At 47.6% G+C, this 15,664-nt stretch overlaps 1 protein-coding gene across 16 annotated transcripts in view; it reads right to left on the bottom strand.

The window, feature by feature from the left end:
• Window positions 1–15,664, bottom strand: part of LOC101286051 (1-acyl-sn-glycerol-3-phosphate acyltransferase delta) — a 1,414,616-nt gene that overhangs the window by 167,865 nt on the left and 1,231,087 nt on the right. For all 16 annotated transcript variants that reach the window (XR_004476317.2, XR_004476316.2, XR_004476314.2 and 13 more), the window contains one exon: window positions 2,271–2,388. Coding sequence is in view for 13 of the 16 variants with exons in the window: in XM_012536387.3 (XP_012391841.2) it covers window positions 2,271–2,388 (118 nt within the window). In the remaining 3 variants the exon portion in view is untranslated. The remainder of the gene's footprint in view (window positions 1–2,270; window positions 2,389–15,664) is intronic.

Below are 15,664 nucleotides of genomic sequence, written 5' to 3'. Positions count from 1 at the left end.
CAGGTCCAAGCCCTGCATGTCATTCCGGGCCCTACATTCCTGCCACCCACCGCTTCAGCAGATGCTCCTCAACCTTTTCCAGGAACTCCAAACAGCTGGGCTTCTCGCACACGCCGGCACTGATGCTCTACCCTCCCTGCCTTTGCACCTGCTGGCTGCCGGGAAGGCTCCTCTGCCACGTCCTTGCCTGGCTCGTAACCCTGACCCTTATTCTCAGCTCAGGCATCATCTCCACCAGGAAGCCGTCTCTTAACCACAAGGTCTTCCTTTACTAGCTTGTTTTCTCTGTCATATTTTATAAGGTTATCTATTTATGTGTCTATCTCCTTTCCTAGCTCCTTTTAAATTCAACAAATATTTATCTATCGGGTACTCTTCTGAGGAAAGAGAGCCTCAGGGCCCACCCTGGGGCCGAGGGCTGGGTTTCACGCACAGCAGGCCAGCTCTCAGCCCCGACAAACCAGTGAGTATCTCTAGATATCAGAGTACTCTGGGGAAATATTGGACCGGGAAGTTTCCCTACCATCTTCTTTTTTTTTTTTATCAGATGCAAAGTGTTTAATAGTGTTGATAATATGTAATAATAAGGGCGGCTAGTGAAGGCCCAGTGAAGAGAACGTGGGAAAAACAGTACCCGTGCTTCGTTTATTTCTCTGCCGAGCTAACGCTGCTGACCCTACCGCGCACGTACTGACGTGTTTCACATTTAGAAAGAAGTCTGGGTGCTGGGCTGGGACGGCTTTAAGGTGGATGGCATGGGTGCCCCACCGGCTCCCGCGAGGTAGCAGGGCCCCTGGGAAGGGGGCAGGCCAGAGGAATGCTCTGAATATAGACTAGAGTTTGACTTCCAGCAACACTACAGAGCCCAGAGGGCTACACAGCGATGGCCCCCAGGCCACATGATCACACAGAGCAGGCATCAGAGCAGGGGGAGGTCAATGGGGGGAGGAAAAACCACAGCCACGAGCATGGTCATGTTCCCAGAGCCCAGCTGGTCTCCCTCTCAGTGGCCTCCAGTGGTTACATGGGGCCACTTGGCAGGAGGCAAGGAGCCGGGAGCTGGGAGGGGCTCCTTCTGGCAGGAGCTCTCTCAGGTCTCCCCACAGCTGTGGTGGCTCCCAGGGTGTGAGGATGCATGGACGTGACCACACGTGTAAGGGAAGGGAGACGCTGCCCTGGGTGTAGACTATCTCCAGGGAGAACCATCTGAATACGGACGGTGGTGTTTCTAAGCCCGTAAAGCTGTGCAAAGCAGCAGATACACGTAGGCTCCTGGGAGCCCCTGACTACGGTGAATGTCGTTTCATCCATCCAGAGGTGTCCCCAAGTTATCCCCTCCCATGCTTGAAATTTAGAGAGAAGCTGGTAGAAGGCAAAAGTCCCATTCAGAGACACACTCATGGAAAGGCTAGTTTAATGACGGAGCCAAGCGTCACCCCAACATAAGGCACTAACTCTCCCGCCACAGGGATGGTGAAACCAGAGCCCGGAGTGTGTCCCGTGTTCAAAGGGACAGGAATCACTGACGTGAAAGAGAGAGTTTCATGGCCAAAAAATTGCGAACCAACTGGTTACACCAAGTTAAACAGATTTCTTTACAAAAGGCATTCTGAACGGCTTGAATGTATGTTACGAATGGGGATAATAATAGCTTCCTTATGTGGTGTCTGTGAGGATTAAATGATCTGATACTCGAAGGGGACTTAGAACCAGCATTCAGTAAGTGCTCAGTACAAGTCAGTTGTTTTCCTTGCTGTTATTCTCCAAGAGGGGATACAGTGGGAAGCGAGAGCCAGATGTATGTGACGTGGTGGTAACTGCCTTTCCCCGCTGAGTATCTCTAGACACCAGAGTAGTGTGGAGGGCGCTCTGGGGGAAACACTGGACTGGAACGTCTCCCTAGCACTTGTTTTTAAAAATCAGGTGCAAAGTGTTCAGTAGTGTTAATAATAAATGATAATAAGGGCAGTCAGCGTTTCTCGAGTGCTTTCTCTGTCACGCACCGGGAGGCATTTGCCACCCACCGTGTCATATGGTTCTATTGCTGCGGGGCAGCTTCTGTTATCAGCTCTATTTTACAGAAGAGGACTTGCAGCTTAGGAGGCTAAGAAGCTTGACGTGAGAGAGCTGAGACTCAAACTCTGGCCAGATGGCGCCAAAGTCCCAGCGCTGATCTCCCCAGCTAGCAAGCCCTCGTAGAGCCCCTGACTGTCCCAGCCACGCAGCCGACGCCCTGAGACGCCCTCACTTCGTGCCCAGCCCAGACTCACCATGTTTTTCCACCGGCACGTGGCAACGGGGACAGGGTTTAGAGGTCTTCTTGATCGTTTCTTTGGAGGCGTGCTCCCACCGAGCCCGCTCTGCCGTCTTCTCATCAACTTGGTAGGCCTGGGTGAATGAGACAGAAGGAGCTGAAAGTCAGATCTTCACAGTGGGCTCCAACGTGGGTCCCTTGAAACATTGCACAGGAAGTTCTTAAAGACGGAAGTGCCTTCAGGCAAGAAGCTCAACAGTAAACTCACTCGACAAGTGGCGGACGGCTCCGGCCATGCAGGGCCAAGCACCAACATGGTTTCAGCATCTGGCCTGTGCCTACGAGCTAAGACAAGACTGCAGTTTTGCAGTTTGAGTTCCTCTTTTTTATGGTCTTGAATAATTGTAACACATAACATCTAGTGGGTGCTTAACATGCAGGCAAGGTGACACATACTCTTAAAACCTTCTTGCTAGACGCTTCATCAGGTGAGTGTACTAGTTTTTATTTTACATTGAGGACTAGACATGTCAAACAATTGCCCACAGCTGATAGGCAGCAGAGTCCGTGTGACTCCAAAATCTTTGCTTTAAACTTTCTTCAACATCTTATTATCTTTCATTCCTGCACCTGGACAGGAACGTGGTCACAGACAGGACGGGGCAGGAACAGGGAGGTGAAGCTGATATGACAGAGGAGTGGCAGCAGGAATGGGGAACAGCTAGAGGTCGAGATTGGGCTCTGGAGCCAGAGCCGCCTGGGTTCCAATCCCAGCTCCACCTGGGTGCGTGGCTTTGGGAACATTCCTTAACTCTCTGAAAGTTCCCATCTCAGATGGAAATCAAAATGCCTAGTGCATTGTGGTATCAAGGATCAGGTGGGTTAATTTCTTTGAAGGTTCAGGACGAGTATCTGACACACATTACCTGATAACAGAATGACCTCCAGACCTACAGCAAGCTCTCAGAAATGTTTGCTAACATTATTCAAGCCAGAGGAACGAATCACCCCTGACTCATATACCACGAAAAGGAGGAGGGATTTCAAAGGAGCCGCCGAAGGTATTCTGTGCCTGTCTAATTGTTCAGACACTACAATCTCTTCACTTACTTCAGTGTTGAATGACACATGCAGAAAAAGAATTGGTACATTTTGGGATTTAGTACAAGAACTCTGTGGTCTAGAAGTATATTTCAAAATGTTAATCCAAACAGAACCCTTCCTTCTTGGCCTCTATGGTATTAAATTATTTTCTTCTATGCTTTAAAATTAATACGAACGTGCGGGGCATTTTATTAATTTGTAATGACTCTTAAAACATTCCCAGAGCTATTTTTAGATTAAGAAAGTACTAAAAATGACTTAAAATATAAATTAGTGAAGAAATCAAATGACATGAAATGCTCTAATACTCTGATATTACTCTAATAATAACATTGATGACACTTTACAAAGTTGTAACACATTGTTTTTTACACTTTGATCTCCATCATTTCAGTGGCCCATCAAAGTAACCTAGAGAAATCAGGCAGCTGTCAAACTTATTCTACAAAGGAGGCCTCTGAGTAGTAAAAACGCCAAGCGCCAGGTTTCAGGCTGCTCCCCTCGTGTATAACAGCACCAGGGCCGATCAAATCAAAAACCTGGAAAACCTGAAGGATGGAAACCCAAACCAGAGATGCTCACACACGGGGTCTCCACCAGCACCATGGTCTCTTAGCAGGTTTTCTAGATGGTGAGAGTGAAAGCAAGTGGTGCTGGGATGGCTGTGCTCAGAAACGACTGTGTCAGGGCTTCCGTGGTTGAGAATCCGCCTGCCAATGCAGGGGACATGGGCTCAGTCCCTGGTCCGGGAAGATCCCACATGCCGCAGAGCAACTAAGCCCAGGTGGCACAACTACCGAGCCCACGCGCTGCAACTACTGAAGCCCACGCACCTAGAGCCCGTGCTCCTCAACAAGAGAAGCCCCCGCAGCGAGGGGCACACGCACCGCAACGAAGAGTAGCCCCCGTTCGCTGCAACTAGAGAAAGCCCGCGCGCAGCAACGAAGACCCAACACAGCCAAAAAGAAACGACTGTGTCAGTAAGTAGAGCAATCATCCTCAGATACCACAGTGCAGAGAGGGACCTAGATCAGATGTGGAATCTGGTGAGTGGATCCTTCATCCCAGATACGAATCCAATTTTTATCATTTCATCATTAGATTCTAAATATTTTTGAAATGTTTAAGTTTTCACTCTTTAAGAATGAAGTATTAGGAGGTAAATAACTGTGTTTACACCTCGTTTGCAGCATTTAATGGTTTTTATGGTAATTAGTATTTATTTTTCTGTTATTTCCAATAGAAAGTGAATCCATCCAAGGCCAAGATCACGTTTGTGTCCTCTTCTCTCCAGTGTCTGGCACAGTGCATGGTACCTAGCAGGCACTCGGTACATTTTAGCTGAGTCAGTGAACAAATGACACATCCCATGAAGGCAGCAGCCTGACAATCGTCTGGAACAGGACCCCGTGAACCAGCAAGGGCATGTGGGGTGCATCCCTGATGGTGGTCATTGAGGTGAAACCAATTTCTTTCTGTTAATCAGCTCTCCCGTTCACAAAGGAAACTTCCTTTGTAACTCAGAGGACGTCATGTGATTTGTAAATACTTTGTTAGAACAAAGCAGAATCAGTTTAACACTAAGAAGCAACCACAGGTCACGGAAAACTTCCTTTGGCTCTGGGACAATGTAAAGACCACTCATGGCCCAGAGCCCAGTGATAAAGCTGTGATGAATGAGAACCGACACAAGATTTAGTAAGTAGCTTTGTGTCTCAAGTACGCGTCTTCCAATCAGCTCAGATCACGTGTGGTCCTAACCCCAAGTGAACATAGCAAATACCCTTCCCGATCCTATGTCCCCAGCTTCTCTTTTTAAGGTTCAGGAGCTTGTAATTCTGTAGCAGTGGTTTAAAATTGCTTACTGGAGGCATACAGATCAGAGAAATATATAATGTTACTTATCAAAGACTAATTTGAAGATGCCACTTTTCAGCAATATGGCGCACTGCATGCTAAGTGCAATTTCTCCGAGGTCTATATACCTAAAAATGCTGGATGAAATATGCAAGAAATGTTTTTGCTTAACGGTTTATCTGATGGAAAAGTCAGGAAAATCCCTGAAGGTCAGGATAAGAAAGAGAAAATCTTACTGGTACAGGGAGGGAGGAATCTGGTGTTTGCTATGGGGCTATTTTCCTAGTCCCAGGCTGCCCAAGGCCTGGTCTTTACAAGCAGAGATGGGACCTGGGCCAGAGCAGGGTGGAAGGTGGAAAAATTCTCCCAGAAGAGAGAATTGATAAAGAATTGATGAAAAAAACTTATGTGCTGGTCTCAGCCTTCGTCCTATGGTGGAGCAGGTCGGAGAGACAAAGTTCCTCTAAGAATTCCCAACCACTAAGCCTTATGCACAGCGTTTGTGAAAAGAATTCATACCACTTGATTAGGTTAAAAATGGACTCACGCCAAAAAGTTAATTTGAAATACTCCTGGATTGGCAGTATACCCAAGAACCTGGCTGAAGCAAAAATATTTTCTGTAGAGTAATGCACTTTAAAAAGACAAACCTCAAAAAGAAAAAAAAAATCACACAAATAAAATTCCAAGAAGTCTGGGATCACAATAAAAAAGTCACCAAATACAGGCGAAAACAAGCTACCATGAGTGAAAGTGGCAGAAATGCAAAACTGCAGAACTTGACCAGCAAAGGTTGTGGAGATTGGAATGATCAGATGCAGAGTACAAAATAAATATGTTTAGTAATACAAATAAATTTATTTATGAAAAAATTAGACTCACAGACATAGAAAATAAACTTATGGTTACCAAAGGGGAAAGGGTGGGGTAGGGGGAGAGGGATAAATTAGGAGTTTGGGATGAACAGATACACCTACTATATATAGACAGATAAACAACGAGGATTTACTGTATAGCACAGGGAACGATATTCAATATCTTATAATACCTATAATGGAAAAGAATCTGCAAAAGAATCTATAGATATGCACACACATAAATGTATATGTATGTATATGTATAACCGAATCACTTTGCTGTACACCTGAAACTAACACAATATTGTAAATCAACTGTAGTTTAATTTTTTTAAAAGTAAATCAATAAATTAAATGGCATGGCATCCCGTTCCTCACATGCTCATGGAACCAGCTCTCTTGTCCTCTGGCTGGTTTTCCCATTGATTCCATGAAGAACACAGAGCTGTGTCTAAGAATCGTGCCGTGACGGCTACAAAGCTGTAATAGGTTTGCAGTGAGCAGCTGCAGAGGGAGGGGACATAAGTACACATACAGCTGATTCACTTCATCGTACAGCAGCAGCTAACACAACAGGGAAAAGCAATGCTACTCCGATAAATAAATTAATTTAAAAAAAAAGAAGTAACAGTGACCATGTCTATTATATTAGGAGGCTGTGCTCTCTGTCAGGAGCTTGGAGTAGATCATTTAATTTAGCGATTGTAGCCTCCTAATAGGTAGGGCTGCTGTCAACTATTTCAGAGGAAGAAACCTCAGTTTCAAGAAGCAACAGAACTTGCCTGCGGCCACAGAGACTCAGCAGCAGGTTCAGTGTATAACCCCTGGGCTCTGACTTCAGACCCTGTGCTTTTGCTGCTACAGTTTCTTTCACGATGACGTCACATGTTACAGAGAGGACTAAGGGTTGAAGGCCATGGCACTGTCACAGAGTGGTTCCACACCCTGAGGCCGAGGGGCGGGAAATCTCTGCTTCCTCTGCGCCCAGCCAACGCCCTCACTCTCCACCACTCTTTGACCCACTGCTGTGTGGCTGGATCTCACTTCTGCCTGACCTGCTGAAACTATTCTAAGAAAGGACACGAGTGAGGCCACAGTTGCCAAAGCCAATGCCTTTTCTCTGTCCTTTTCATCTCTGATAGTCCCACTGCCCCTAACACTGTGGGCTTCCTTCCTCCTTGGTAGAACAGAGCCATGGAGAGCGCCCAAAACCTCTCAGGAGGCCTCTGCCCGCATCAACATTATTCTTGTTTCTTCCGCGTCTCCCACTTGGATCCATGTGGAAGGACAGCCAGAGACCCACCTCTACTGCTGCTGGCCTAACTGACGTGGGGAACAAAGAAACACAGCTCTGGATCATCCTCATGTGCCCAGATGACTGTGTTAGACCTTCGACTTTCAATCCCTGGGGAAAAGGGTTGTCATCAAGTCTCTTCTGCTGAGATCTCTGCTTAGCATCTTTTATGAGTATCCTTGATACTGATATTCAAATCCTTCTGGAACGATAGCGAACAGAGGCTGGATGCCCACTGCTACAGGGTCACCTAGGGATTTAGGAAACACACGCACACCTTTGCCTGTGCTCACACCTGGAGATTTGGATTCGGTAGGTCTGGAATGGGGTCCAGAAATGTGAATCCTTAAAAACGCCCTGGGGGCTTGTGGGGTGCAGGGAGGCTTGGGAGCCATCTCACTTGGGCCTGGAAAGCATGTTTAGTTGGATAAACTCACCCTCTCTTACGCCTTTAGTCATCAAGCTGTGAAGCAGTGGGTTGTCATTGTGCTGCCAGGAGGTGAAGGTGGTTGTCACTCAGCATTATCGTCCTACCTGTGATTAACTGTGGCTCATATAGGGCAGTGTGACACTTAGGTTAATTGCACAGACCTTTGTGCCTGCTTTCTGTTCACCCTTCTTGAGGAGGAACGTGTGTGAGTGCGATTGCGGGGGAGGGGGCGGGATGCGGTGTGGGTGGAATGGGACAAGTCTCTCTTCTTACGTAGTTGATGGCTAAAAATAGCAATTTCCTACAGTCTCCTATATACCTTCAAAATTGCCTCAGCGAGGTCAAGTATTGGCATGACAGACAGTCTGTGGCTCAAGAAGGGACCATGGGTTTTGTTTATAAGGTGATCATTGTTAAGTGAACACTTAGAGGTGTCCGTGTCATGGGAAGTGGTTCAGAGCAGGGCTTTGGAGTCATCAGTGCCTGGGTTTAAATGCCAGCATCCTTCTTTACTTGCTGGGTAACCGTGGACAGACACCGAGCCTCAGCCCCTTCTCATCTGCATGTGTGACGAATACAGTCCACACCTCACAAGGGTGGTCGCGAGTCAAGAATACAAGCGCTTAGCAAATAGCCTTGTGCCCCGTGAATGCCGAGTTCGTCTTTTCTATGATCATAACCATTATCTTGTCATAATTGCCCTCACCTTGCATTTATAGAGATGAGACTATCAGATTGTAGGAGTTTGTATAAACTGAAAAGACTGCTGACGTCTCCTTTAAAAAACACAGGTAAACCAAAGCAAAGCGCCCCCACAGAGGCTTTAAGATTTGTGCCTAGGAGACCCTGTTAATACGTATGCAAGTTAGAACAACTTGAGAGACTGTTCGCATTCATGTCATCTTTCCTGCTTTAGGAAACTTATTTGTGACATCTGTTTAGTCAATAATCAGACAAGTATATCCTAATTCTAAAAGTCACTTTAAATCTATTTTCCAAAAAGGATCAGATTGCCATGAATCCCTGAAAACAGCTGGCTTAATTCAGATTGTGAATGCTTTCAGGTGAATGTCGACTTTGAAATGTTCACCTTTATCATCAAAATTGCATGCCCAGACAGCACTCACTTGCCACATCCTTACTGAAAACTCCCACCTCCACAGAAAGTAGCGGGTCCCAACTTCCCCAGAGTCACAGCACGGTCAGGTGTTCTGGTCCAAGACCCCTGCTTGTGAGCAGCGCGCCCCCTGCTGGTGAGTCGGACCACCGCATTCCCCTTTCAGGCCCGAAGATTCTTGAAACTATTATTACTCTCTCTTTTCGGGGGAGTATATGTATTTATATAGTATTAATTTATATAATAAACATATACCAGAAATAACTACTCTGTATATCTTTATCTCTATGTGTATTTAGAAAGAAATCACTTAAGTGCTAGGATGTAACGGAGCGTCTGGCCGGGGCTGCACTCTCTGCACTAAGTTCCCAACTTCCCGGGCCACGCTCTCAAATTCAGTTTGGAAGAATATACTTGATGATGGCATTAACAGTGGTGATTTCTGTTCTTAGTGCAATGGGTGGTACCAAGCACCACTTGGATCGCCACTTAGACCTTATATAGTCCTGCCCCACGGGACCTCGACTGCTTCGCAGAGAGGAAGGAAAGTAAATAAATAACGTCTATTAGCATATTTTAAGCTTGATGGGGAAATGGGACAACATAAATATTAAGATTATTAATAGGACATATATACACTACCAAACGTAAAATAGATAGCTAGTGGGAAGCAGCCGCATAGCACAGGGAGATCAGCTCGGTGCTTTGTGACCACCTAGGGGGTGGGATAGGGAGGGTGGGAGGGAGGGAGATGCAAGAGGGAAGAGATATGGGAACATATGTATATGTATAACTGATTCACTTTGTTACAAAGCAGAAACTAACACACCATTGTAAAGCAATTATACTCCAATAAAGATGTTAAAAATAGATTATTAATAGGTATCATTTAATGGGAATTTTAAAGTTCTTTGTGTTCAGCTATTATCACACATTGACAAATGGGAAAAACTGCACTTGAGCGAGGAAGATAAGCTAAGTTGTATCCTGGATGATGGAGATCGCTAGTTCATGGCTTGCTCAGGTCGGTAATGACTAAAATTATCAATGTAGAAAGGATTCTGAATGTGGAAGCATCACTAATGCACAGAGGAAGCCAGAGCAGAGAACAAGCTTGTCCTTTGTGTAAAGTGTAGATACTCTGGTACAAAGCTGACTGTTATTCTTTGCTAGAGCTGGCACAGAAATCCCTTCATTCAGCAAATATGTGCTGGACGCCTGTGATGTGCCAGGCACTGTTCTAGGTACTAGGGCTATGCAAACAAAAGAGATGATCAACAAACAACCAACGAAAAAAACCTGCCTTGTGGCGCTTACAAGTTAGCAGAACAGTGGTTCTTAGCCTGTGGCTTGCATTAGTACCACCTGGAGGCCTTGTTCAAACACAAATTGCTGTAGATCTCTCCCACCCCCACCCCCACCCCACCCCGCCCCCGAGCTCGCCAACAGCCTCCTCCCAGTTTCTGGATCAGTAGGTCTTGACATGTTCCTAGGTGATGCCCAAGCAGCTGGTCTGTGGACTACCTTGTGAGAAGTAGCAGAACATCTGCATACAGTGCAGTCAACACAGATACAAGGGATTGTGTGTGTGTGCTAGAGCACACGTTGTCTTGAATGTGGACGTCGAATCTCTGCAGCCTGATGTAATCGTGTGGTGTGTGTGTGCTGGAATGAGGATGGATGAGGAAAGAACCACCTTGTGTACTGCACACTGTGATTTGTCAGGCTCCACGCTAGGCGTAATGCATGCATTGTTCATTAAATCCTTTTGAATTTACAACATCATATTACAGATGAGGAAAGCAAGGCTTGGAGAGGTTACATAATTCACTTAATGATGACCACAGTTCATGTATCAGTTAGGGTTCTCTAGAGAGACAGAACCAGTAGGATATATATGTATGTATAAAAGATGTGGATTTACTTTAAGGAATTGGCTCATGGGATCGTGGGAACTGGCAAGTTCAAAATCTGTAGGGCAGGCTGGAGACACAGGTGGAGTGTCTATGTTACAGCCAGGAGGCTGAATTCCTTCTCATCTGGGAAATCTCAGTCTTTGCTCTTAAGGCCTTCAGGTGATTAGGTGAGGCCCACCTACATCACAGGTCATCTCCTTTACTTAAAGTCAGCTAACTGATGGTAGGTGTTGACCACATCTACAGAATACCATCCCAGCAGCACGGAGACTAGTGTTTGACAAAAAAAACCGTGCAACATAGCTTAACCAAGCTGACACACAAAAATCAACCATTACAGCTAGTCACGGCCGAGACTCATTTTCAACACCAGATCAGTCTGACTTCAAAACCGTCCTGCCTGACCACGGATTCCTCATAGGATAGGGATGATCATATAAGAGATGTACACTGAGTTCTGGCTGAAAGAAATTAAAGGTAAACTGGGAAAGCAACAGCAATAAATTAAAATGTGCTGACCCTTCACGCATGTGTTCGGCAACTGCTTCATTTGATAAGAGGTGATCAGGGAGAGCAGATGAATTATTTTCCCCACAATTGGTCTACAAGCCCTCCTGTCCTGCGGATGGCAATATATAAATACATATATTCCCCCCCCCATTTCAAATCAATCAGTGAATAAAGGATTCATTGAAGGCAGGATCCAGCTCTTAGTTTTTCAAGTCTGTACTTCATTCAGAGATGCTGCGCCTGTCTTGATTCTCCTGCCCCTGCTGTCAACTGAAAGCAGTGAACACTCCTTTTTCCCCAGGTCACTTCAGTTGTGGCCACCATTTCTTAAAAAATATATGATTTCCCCTAAGGATTTAGCGCCATCTGGTGGCTGAGAGGAGCTCTGCAGGTATTTCCCCTCTTCCTGCTCGAGGAGGAAATGCAGGGAATCTCCAGGGCATGTCTCCTTCGGGGGGAGATGAAACAGTCTCCGGTGTGTGTGCGTCTGTGGTGAGTGGGTATCTGTGATGCGTATGGTGAGTGTGTATGTGAGGTGTGTGTGTTTGGTGTGTGATGTACGTATGTGTTGTGTGTGTGTGTGGTGTTTATGTGGGGTGGGGTGTGTATGGGGCATGGGTGTGTGGTCTGTGTTGCGTATACACATGCAGATATACCACATATGTGTGTGTATGCTATATATGTGTGTTGAATATATTGTGTGGTGTGTGTGTGTGGGTATATGTGTGTGGTAACAAGTTTCTGTAAAAATACTTTCCACGTGATGGCATTGTTCCAACAGCTGCTCCTGAGTCTGGGGCGCAGGGTCTGGACAAGCGGGTTCAGGTGAGGGCTGTGCTTTCAGGCCTCCTCTAGCGAGCCGGCCAGGACTCCTCAACCCGCGTGGATCCAGAGGGCTTGGGGCAGCTCCACGTGAGCTCCCCACGCGGGGAGGCAGCCGAGGCGGGGACTCTGGCCTGGTGTCTGCGAGGAGGGCTGAGCTCCGGCTGGGACCGGGGAGAGATCGTGTCCTTCAGTGTGGACACCAGGCTGGGTGGAACTCCTGGGGCTGGGGAGGCGTCTAGAAACCCCCGAGGGAGAGAGGCTGAAGCCCCAGGCAGCGCTGCGGGCAGCCCAGTTTCTCTCTCTCCACCGATGGCCCCAGAGGAGAAGAGAACAACTGCTGGAGGACAGGAGGGGCTGTCGGAGAGACGGAGCCCTGGGTCTGCGTGGTAAGAGTTTGATGTGTGAATGAGTGAGTGTGAGTGTGTGTAAGTGAGTGTGTGAGAGTGTGTATGTGAGTCTGTTTGTGTGACTGTGTGTGAATGTGTTTTTGAGTGTGTGAGAGTGTCTATGTGAGTGTGAGTGTGAGTATGTGAATGTGTGTGAATGTGTTGTGTATGTGTGTGAGTGTGTGTCCACACGCTGAAGTGTGCCTGTTTGTTTTTCAATGTTGTCTTTCATTTTCTCTCTCTAGTGCCTGACATTTTTAGCATTCAGCCTTAAAGATACCCAAACCTCAAAGCTGTACCATTCTGTAGTACTTCACAAGGCATAAAATCCTTCACATACATTCTCTTTCCATTGTTTGTAGACCTTGCTGGCCCAGTGTGGCAGGTGAGGAAAAACGCTGTAAGAATTGACAAACTTGCCCGGAAGTGGAGGAGATCATTGCCTGTCCTGAGCAGTAGCCCAGGGCCATTTCTGCTCCCCCAGGGCCAACAGACCAAGTGCTTGGGGAAGGCACTACAGAAGCTCCGGTGTTGTCTTCTGCACCCGTTCTCCTCCTTCCTATTGGACGACAGGCAGACAATGCGCCCGTTTCCTGGGCTCTAGCACCGTCACCACGTGTCTGCACGTCTGCCACCCTACACATCCAGGGTCAAGAATCTGAGCGAAGTGCACTGATAAAGATGCATTACTTAAACCAACAGGCGACTCAGGAGCTACACTCCCAAGTAACTGTGGACCTAGACCTCTGGGGATAATAAATTCCCCTCGTCTCCCGATTCTGGGGCTGCACCTGTGTGAACAGCAGTAAATGGCCAGGACATAAGTCTGCAGTGAGTCAGCCAACACACCCAGGAATCCGGTCCTCCTGGGCCATCGCTGCTTTGCTCTCCTTCTCCAGGGCAGGCACGTCCCTCAGCCTCCGGTGGTAGAACCGGGGAGGTTGAGGTAGGGGTCCTGGGTGAGGGGCGATCAATTGGAGATGATTAATCGGTGTCTTTATCAGCCAAGGCATCCCTCTGAGGTGGTCTACGCATCTATTCCTTTACCCGCCGAGCACCTCTGCTGAGATGTCCAGAGTGAACTCGTCATCTCTCCCGGAGCACCTTGCTTCTGTCCCTGTGTTTCCTCTCCCAGTGAATGGCACTGTTACCCACCCAAGTTCACCCAAGGTGGAAATTTGAGCATTGACATTAACTCATTACTGCTCTCATCCTGTCCTCTAATTCATTGCCAAGGTCTGGATCCTACCTCAGACCCACCACCCCTCTGTATCCCCGCTGCCCTTGTCAGCACCCCGATGAGTCTCTCGTCTTGACTCTGCTGGTGATCCTTAGCTGCACCGCAGCCCTGCCCCACCTTGGGTACTCGTTTCCCCAGCTGCGGGCAATTTTGGCTGCATCTCTGCTGAGATGCTACACAGGACTTTCCCTAAGTCAAAGCACTGCCTCATTCCTTGTGGAGGTGGGGACAACGCACACCCAATGACCAGCTGACGTATGGATGGACGGGGGCTAAAGTTCGGCCTCCAGCCCCGCACGCAGGGTGAGACAACTCTCAAGAGCGGCCCCGCCTCTAGCTCCCCTCATCTCCCGTTGTAACGGCATCACTTCAGCTTCTCCCTCCGCTCTGTCCTGCTTCCCTCTCTTCCTAAGGTGTCATTCCTGAGAGCATGCCCGCAGACACCCCCTGTCTGCCAGACTCAGAGGCGGCTTCCCTGGGAACGTGACCTACGACAGCTGGTACCAGGAGTGGTCCTAGGACGCAGACCATACGATGCGGCAGGGGACAGAGTTGAACACTTGCCAGCTGGCTGCCAGAGAAGAGGCCATTCCCTGTGGGACACGAGCCCTGGAAGCTTTGAGTGGTGTCAGAGCTGCGAAGGGCTGTGCCCTGGGTTGGCTCCAGTGCAAGCAGTCCTGTCTCTGGGGCCATACAAATAGGCAGACCCTATGGTATTCAAGGTGTGTGTGGTGGGAAAAGATGTCGCGTGGAGTTCATTGCAAGCCAGTAAGAGAATCACAATGGCAATGTCTAGAGTCCTGAGCGGCGCTGTTTGGAAAAAGCTCCCAGCGTGCTCCTGAGCCCCACGCAGCTGGAGCGTCAGCTGCAATCCTTCACGAGAGGAAGGTGGCGCATCCAGGATGAGGACGAAGAAGACAAGGAGATCTGCATAAAAGGCACGAGGTCTGCATAAAGGGCACGTGGATAGAACTGTGAGAGCGGGCATGAAATACACAGCATATTAATGCCCACAGGAGAGCATCTGCCACAGAAAGGGGCCTTCAACTAGTAAGTAGAATGGTCCAGCCAGTTGACGTCAGCCAGCCACACCAGTGCTCGTCAATGGGCTCCTGAATGGAGCAATCACGGGGGCAAGATGGCAGCTCTGCTCGGATCCTATAGCTCCGGCTTTCACTTGCCAAGTCTGAGGTAGCTACTGCCACTGCCAATGTCCCACGTGCCGGCAACATTAGGTCCCCAGTACGGCACATCCTTCAAGGAGGACGATCTGCCTACTGATGTCAAGTTGATTATATTTTTACCGGGAGAGGTAAAAATTCCATCTTGACAGGAACTGACTCCTATTCTAGGTATGGGTTTGCCTTTCTTGACAACAGAGCCTCAGACAGAACCACCATCTGAAGGCTTCTGGGATCTTGTATAACATCACACTGGACTAAGGAAACCCACTTTCTAGCAAAGGGCGTGTCACAGAGGGCACATGACCATAGTGCACACTGGTCCTGTCACATATCCTATCATCCAGAAGCTGCTGATCTGACCTAGTGATCGGCCTGCCTTTCAAGATGCAGCCAGAGCTCCTACGTCTCCAGCAGTAAGTGGAGATGAGGTGCTATTCTTTTATTTTTATTTTTTAAAATTTTATTATTATTTTTTAACATTATTGGAGTATAATTGCTTTACAATGGTGTCTTAGTTTCTTCTGTATAACAAAGTGAATCAGCTATATGTATACATATATCCCCATATCCCCTCCCTCTTGTGTCTCCCTCCCACCCTGAGGTGCTAGATTTACATTCTAAATAAAATTTACACTCTAAATAAAAAGCCACAGTACGATACCATGTCTCCAATAGGTAGAATATGATGGT

Source organism: Orcinus orca, chromosome 12 (assembly GCF_937001465.1).
Source record: "Orcinus orca chromosome 12, mOrcOrc1.1, whole genome shotgun sequence".
In the NCBI taxonomy this organism is placed as follows: domain Eukaryota; kingdom Metazoa; phylum Chordata; class Mammalia; order Artiodactyla; family Delphinidae; genus Orcinus; species Orcinus orca.
Note: the sequence above shows the minus strand (reverse complement) of the source record. Positions and strands in the feature narration are given on the sequence as shown.